The 7738-nt window shown below is 38.3% G+C and overlaps 1 protein-coding gene across 1 annotated transcript; it reads right to left on the bottom strand.

Moving 5' to 3' along the window:
• Nucleotides 1–6005: 6005 nt before the first annotated feature.
• LOC141703055 (uncharacterized) lies at nt 6006–6641 on the bottom strand. The gene has a single exon (XM_074506669.1). It carries the CDS (start codon nt 6639–6641, stop codon nt 6006–6008), a length of 636 nt encoding a protein of 211 aa, XP_074362770.1.
• Nucleotides 6642–7738: the final 1097 nt, after the last annotated feature.

Raw genomic sequence — 7738 nt, 5'->3', positions numbered from 1 at the left:
AAAAATAGATTAACAATTGAACCTCAAAAGGTATACCTGCCCTAACATCACAAGCTCCTTTGACCATTGAACAAAGCTACCCACTGTATTTCCTATGGTCTCATGTTCGTCACATGGCACAGGAAGTGGTGTTAGTTGATATTCAGCTAAAACTTCATCAACATATACTTTGACATTTTAGGATGCAATCGGGTTATTATGAATCATATTCCCCTGACTATTTGTTGGAAAAATAGTCCCTCTTTCCACAACAACTCTTCCTTTCTGTGTATGTATCACAGAAAGATGACAAAGCGTCGGAACCTGCATCATAAATTACAAAGAATGTATTGGAGGCACGTGTTCAGCAAAGTAAAAAGAAAAATTATACAAAGTACCTGGAGATTTGACAAATGATCTTCCCGATCCACTAACTGACAACTACTTCGAACAACTTCATTTTTCTGTGTACCAACATTATTGACAAAATTAACATTAGGGAGTGACATGCCCATCTGCTTCAACTGGTTAAAAATACCATCCAGTTTGAATTCATAATTTCAATCATCCTGTCCTCGCACTCCTTCTAAACCTTTTTGGTGATTTCTTGTGTAATTGTAGCCAACTCATCGAATGAAACAACCCCACTATGTTTGTTTTTCCCTGATCCAAATACGTCTCGAATTTCTGCTCCTCCACCGACCCCTCTAACACGTCCTTCATGCTCCTTACAGCCAAGTGCACACGACAATACATCATCGTGGCCTTGTGGAGTCTATAACCCATCTGAAACTGCCCTATTTAACTCTTCCTGTTTTATAACATCAAAAGAAAAATATATTTTTATAGCTTCATTAATATTATGGGTAATGTGATTAGAAAATAAACAAGTAATTTACCATATTCTCATACACCTCCTTTGTCTTTTCATTTGGGAAGTAGTAACCTCCATCTTCTTTAGGTTTAGTACGTGCTCTAACCCAATTATAACCACGCCTCGTACGCTCACTTGTTATAATTGATGGATCAACAGATTCAGAGTCATTCAAAGAAGTGATAGGGTCATCAACACACCACTGCTAGTTTTTCCCGCATATCCACCAGGCCCAAGATAATGCACATGTTCATTATGTGATTGACTTACTTTCGCTTTATCACTTATCTCCTGAAAAAAGAATTGTTAGTCTAGGGGTTGCAATTTATAATTGAATTGGTATAATCTCTTAGATAACTGACTCCTTTTTTACCTTAAACTCTTCACTTTCACGCCTCTTATTGAATATTTTCCATATCTCCTCGCTAATATATTTATATTTTTCAAATGGATCCTTCCCTGTGCGCACATACTTCCTAGTCAACTTACCCTTGAATTCCCTCCAGCTCTTTCTAAGACATTCTTCTTACGCGACTCATCAAGTTTCCAACGATTATGAAAATAATGAAATAATTACAAATTAATGAGAGTGTTCCATCCACTTATAGCATTTACATATTTACTTAAAATATAAACCAAAAGTTGGTGCTCTTTGTACAGTTCTGACTCTAGAGAGAATGATAATGTATTATGTACTAGATTACTGTTCAGTAAAACTTGAACACTGTTCTTGCATTTCCGTCTCTGTACAATGTAAGCTAATTAAATCAGACACTAATAAGAGATTATAATTTAATAAGAAAATTTTTTTATATAAAAATTTGAAGTCTACAAGGAATTTTGAAAGAAAAATAAAAATTATTAAAAATAAAAATTATTAAATAACTTTACAGTAGGAAAAAATCTACATTAAAATTACTCTAATTATGCAACTAGATTGTAAAACTGATAATAACTTTACAGTTATTAGATTGGTCTTTTCTAGGTTTTCTCTTATAGGTCTAATAAAAAGATGAATTCTTATATGCCAAAAAATAAAATAAAATAACCTTGATATCATCCCAAATTGCTTCTTTCAATCCTTGATTAACTACATCCCAGCTCTCGATATTAATATCAACTTGGAATTGAACTACCGTTCCTACGTAAATCCTAAATCTTTAAGCATATCCCCAATTGGGTCACCATACTTATTGAACAAAATGCTACACTCGAAATCTCGGTTCAACATTCTTTTTTTTTTAATTTTTTGCAAATTGTTGGACCTCTTGTCCGTTTCTTGGAAACTTCAGTAGAACCATGCTCTGTATTTTCTTTATCCATAGAAAATGTTGCAATATAAACAATTTTATGAATGAAAACTAAGAGAAACAGAGATATGCTGGAACTCACTATTTTATTTCAAAGAGAACATAACATGTAAATAGAAAGAGCGTACAAAAGATAAGCTGGAAAATAGGAACTAATGCAACAGCTTTCCTAATAACAATATGCCACTACGGATTATTCCACTACTTCTCCTACAAACATGCTAATGCTGAATGACCAAGTCCCATGTATCAAACAGTGCTGCAAACCAGCAACACCAGCAACAAAATAAAACACCTTGGCAAATATAGTTTAGATTAATAATGCCAACAAACTCCCCCTTAATCTAAACTTGCACAGACAGATCCTTCAAGCCAAGTAAGTCTCACATTTTCTCGAACTTGAATGCTGCAAGAGATTTCGTCAACACGTCTGCTCTTTGCTTCTCTGAGCTAATATGCTTCACCAGAATATCTCCCTTCTCGACACATTCTCGAATGAAATGATAGCGTATATCTATATGCTTGCTCCTTCCGTGAAATACCGGATTCTTAGCTAGATCAATAGCCGACTTATTGTCTATATACAACACCACATGGCCAAGACTCTCACCTGTGATTTTGGACAACAAATTCTTCAACCATATTACCTGGCATGCTGCAGCTGTAGCAGCCATAAATTCAGCTTCACACGAACTAAGAGCAACACATTTCTGTTTTTGTGAAACCCAAGTTATCAGACTCTCATTCAGGTAAAACACCATGCCTCCAGTGCTCTTACGATCTACCAAGTTCCCAGCCAAATCACTGTCTGTATATCCTGTCAGAATGTTGTTACCACTGTTCTTTGTATATACAAGCCCGTAGTTCAAAGTTCCTCGCACATATCGAAGCACACGCTTTGCAGCATTTAGATGCATTGTAGTAGGCTTCTCCATGAACCTACTAATTATTCCAACGGAATAAGCAATGTCTGGCCTGGTATGAACCAGGTAACGCAGACCACCAATCAAGCTTTTATAAAAAGTCGCATCTACCTCCTTTCCCCCTTCATCCTTAGTGATAACTTCTTTGGGATCCATGGGGTACCTTGTTGGGTTACACTCTGCTAATCCCGTCTTCTCCAGAATTCTCTTGGCATATGCCGTCTGTCTTAACTCTATATGTCCCATGCTTTGCTTTACCTCAATACCTAAATAGTGAGACAATAAACCCAGGTTGCTCATGTCGAATTTTTGATTCATCTGCATTTTAAAATCTTCAATGACTGACTTGCTGGTTCCGATTATCAAGAGATCGTCGACATACACAACTACTATCAACGTCTCCTTCTCAATTCTTTTGGTATAAACGGCGTGCTCGTGTGGACATTTAGTGAAACCAAGCTCCTCTAGGCATTTATTTAATTTCGAGTACCAGGCCCTGGGCGCATGTCGAAGCCCGTACAGAGCCTTATGAAGCTTATACACCAAATGTTCTTCCCCCTTCTTAATGAACCCTTCTGGTTGAGACACGTATACCTCCTCTTCAATCTCACCATTTAAAAATGCCGTCTTTACGTCGAGGTGATGAACTTCCCAACTATGTTTAGCAGCAAGAGCGAGTAGTAGTCGCACTGTTTCCAATCGAGTCACTGGAGCAAAAATCTCTTCGAAATCAATTCCTTTCCTCTGTACATAACCTTTTGCAACAATTCGTGCCTTGTGTTTTACTATATTACCAGCTGTATCTTTCTTTAACTTGAACACCCACTTCAAATTTATTGCCTTTTGTCCAGGTGGCAACGTTGTCAAGCTCCAGGTTTTATTCTGTCCGACTGACTCCAGTTCATTCTTCATAGCTTGTTTCCACAGTCTATCCTTGGATGCCTGTGCGTAATTTATTGGCTCATCTGCTGCTACGAAAAATAACTCATCATCCTCCAATTCTATGTGTTCAGCATCAGCATATATATCTGAGAGAGACCTGTATTTATGGGGTGCACTACTCGAGTCCGTTTCTGTATTTGACACTTGAGAATTTGTTGAAGATAAGGATTCTACTGATGCATCAGAACTCGAATCATACTCTGACTCTCTTGAGTTACCCACTTCATCACTCAACGTGTTGTCTTCACCTCCTGTTTCATTATCTCGAGATTCACCAGACCCCAGCCCAAACACTACGAAATTTCCTTCATCAGATTTTTCACTCTCAGAATCACATGCCCAAGCCCACGACCTTGTTTCCTCAAAAATCAAGTCCCTGCTTACGTGCACCCTTTTGTTAACTGGATCATAAACTCTATACGCCTTGGTTCCGGGTTCTTTCCCTAAGTGTACTACCACCTTGCTTCTGTCATCTAACTTCTGCAAATTAACATTAGGAATACGCATATGAGCTATACATCCAAACACACATACATGTCCTATATACGGTTTTTCACCAGACCACGCCTCAAATGGAGTAATTCCTGACACTGCTCTAGTAGGCAAACGATTTAACAAATAAATGGCATGTCGGATAGCCTCACCCCAAAAATAACTTGGCATCTTCATTCCCTTAAGCAAGCTTCTTGCCATCTCGATCAGAGTTCTGTTACGTCGCTCAACCACTCCATTTTGTTGGGGTGAATATGGTGCCGTGAAGTGGCTGTTTATTCCATTATCTTCACAATAATTCAAGAATTCCTTGGAGCAAAATTCACCTCCTCGGTCCGTTCTAAAAGTCTTGATTTTTCTCTCCTTACCATCTTCAACTAAGGCCTTAAAGCGTTTGAATGCTTCAAATGCCTCATTCTTTGCCTTTAACAAATAAGCCCACATCACACGACTATAATCATCAACCAATAAAAATACGTACCTATTTCCAGCTGTTGTTGAAGGCGTGATTGGCCCACACAAGTCATCATGCACCAATTCTAACTCCTTGCTTGCACTGTAATTGCTTTGTTGAGGAAATGATTTTCTGATTTGTTTCGACATTAAACACCCAGTACATACCCCCTTCAAATGTTATAACTTTGGCAGCCCGTGCACCATCTGTCTCTTTCCCATCTCTTGCATTGCATTAGCATTTACATGACCGAGTCTTGAGTGCCATAGCCATTCTTGGCCTTGAATTCCTTCCGAGAGTAAACAACCTGCATCTCCAGTATTAATTATAATCTTATATAATCGATTCAAGGACCTTTTTACCTTCATGAACAGAATGTCTTGCGTGTCTCTAACCCACATAAAATCTCCATTCATTGATATCTTATATCCTTCCTCAGCCATTTGTCCTAAGCTGATGATGTTACTACAAAGTGCCGGTATGTAGTATACATCGTGAAGAATCCTCTCGTCCCCAGTCTTGCACTGTATTGCTATCGATCCCTTTCCTTTTATCTGAACCAACGAGCCATCACCAAATTTCACCTGCCCTTTTATCTCTTCATTCAATTCCTTAAATTTTGATTTTTGTCCGGTCATGTGATTGCTAGCTCCGTTATCTAAATACCAAAGGTTTGACACTACCTCACCAGCTCCTTTGTTAATTTTCGGACTCACCTTCTCCTCATTTATCAGCATCACATTCTTTTCTCCTTCGTCACATTCTGTCAGAAGAAGGGCTGGTTCATCGTCTGGCACTTGCACCATGTTAGCTTCTTCTCTTTGCTCCTTGTCGCGTTTTGGCTTTTTACAATCTGCAGCAAAATGGCCATACCCAAGGCAATTCCAACATCTAACCTTACTTTTATCACAATTTCCTCGGAATGTCTCCTTTCCCCTGAATCTCTGTGAGCTATCTTTACCTCTATTGGACCGTTTAATCCAGTCCTCCCTTGTAAGCAGCAATTTACTCTCCTCCTTATCCTTCTTCTTTCATTCTTCCTCCGTGAGTAGCAACTGATTAGTGCCCCCACTCGCATCAGGTTGTCCACGGAGCCTTTCCTCATGCGCCTTCAACGAACCTATTACTTCCTCAATGCTCATCTTCTCCAGATCGCCAAATTGCTCGATGGCGGAAGTAATTTGCAAGAATTTATGTGGCATTGCTCTCAATACCTTTTTAACAACATACGCCTCAGCCATTTCATCACCCAGGGTTCGTATGTTTATTACTAGTCCATTTAATTTTAGGCAAAAATCGTCGAGAGATTCACCTTCCTTCATAATCATTGCTTCAAACTCTGATCTTAGAGTTTGAATTCTAGCCGTTTTCACCCGTTCTGCTCCCTGACAAAGCACCTTCACTGCTTCCCAGGCCTTCTTCACGGTTTCTTTCTCCGCTATCGACAAAAGAATATCCTCAGGGATTCCCTGATAGATAACAGCCAATGCCATCTTGTCTTTCTTTTCTTCAACAACAGCTTTCGGGTCCTTTGGTGACACTGCCACCCATATTCCATGTGCATCCATACACGCCTTCATCTTTAAGGCCCACACCGTGTAGTTCCCCCTTGTCAACATGGGATAATTTAATCCAACCGTGCTCTCCTTATTTTTCTCGGTCTCCATTGTTCTTGGTCTGGGCATACACTTGGGCATCCACCAGATGTGTGTAGCTCTGATACCAAGATGTTGCAATATAAACAATTTTATGAATGAAAATTAAGAGAAACAGAGATATGCTGGAACTCACTATTTTATTTCAAAGAGAACATAACATGTAAATAGAAAGAGCGTACAAAAGATAAGCTGGAAAATAGGAACTAATGCAACAGCTTTCCTAATAACAATATGCCACTACGGATTATTCCACTACTTCTCATACAAACATGCTAATGCTGAATGACCAAGTCCCATGTATCAAACAGTGCTGCAAACCAGCAACACCAGCAACAAAATAAAACACCTTGGCAAATATAGTTTAGATTAATAATGCCAACAGAAAACACCTAAAACATAAATATGTAGTGTAAGAAAGCTATATATGAGAAGCAGACATAGAGTCAGAGAAGGTTAGTTCTAATTTAAATTAACAAAACTAAGCCAGAGTTAGAGTTTATATCAATTTAGATAGGAATTTTGACTTTTTAATGTAATAACTCGGGCCTCAGATTTTAATATGCTTAAAGGAGTTTTCTTATATTTGTGAAACTTAATATATTCAAATTAGATTTTCTTGACAATTCTTAAATGTATGCCATATACGGTGACAAATATGAAGTATCACTTGATTTTCTTGAAATCAGGAGGATCAAGGTAGTATATTATGTTTAAAATTCAGAAAACCCTTGATTAACTAATGAAAACTTTAGTTTGCCTACAGGACACAATTTGCAAGTGATAAAACCCGTCACGTCTACCTTTTCTTCTTTGCATGTCACAAAAACTAAACTGGACTGTTTGATTGATAATTTTTTACCTAAACAGACTTGCAGATTAACGCTGTGTTTGGTTCAACGGAGGGGAGGGAAGGGGAGGAATTTTAATAGAGGGAAGGGGAGGGGAGGGAAATGATATAATATTAATTCTATTTGATTGAAGGAAGGGAGGGGAGGGGAGGGGAGGGGACTTAACTCATTTTTATGTTTGGTACAGGAGGGGAAGGGAGGGGTTTATAATTAAAATTACATATAAGTCATTTAGGATATATGTAAGTGTTAAAAAAG

Source organism: Apium graveolens, unplaced genomic scaffold (genome assembly GCF_009905375.1).
Source record: "Apium graveolens cultivar Ventura unplaced genomic scaffold, ASM990537v1 ctg615, whole genome shotgun sequence".
NCBI classification, from domain to species: Eukaryota; Viridiplantae; Streptophyta; class Magnoliopsida; order Apiales; family Apiaceae; genus Apium; species Apium graveolens.
Note: the sequence above shows the minus strand (reverse complement) of the source record. Positions and strands in the feature narration are given on the sequence as shown.

What these genes read in the sequence shown, in the direction of transcription:
- LOC141703055 (XM_074506669.1), bottom strand. Translation starts at nt 6,641, where the DNA reads ATGGAGACCGAGAAAAATAAGGAGAGCACGGTTGGATTAAATTATCCC.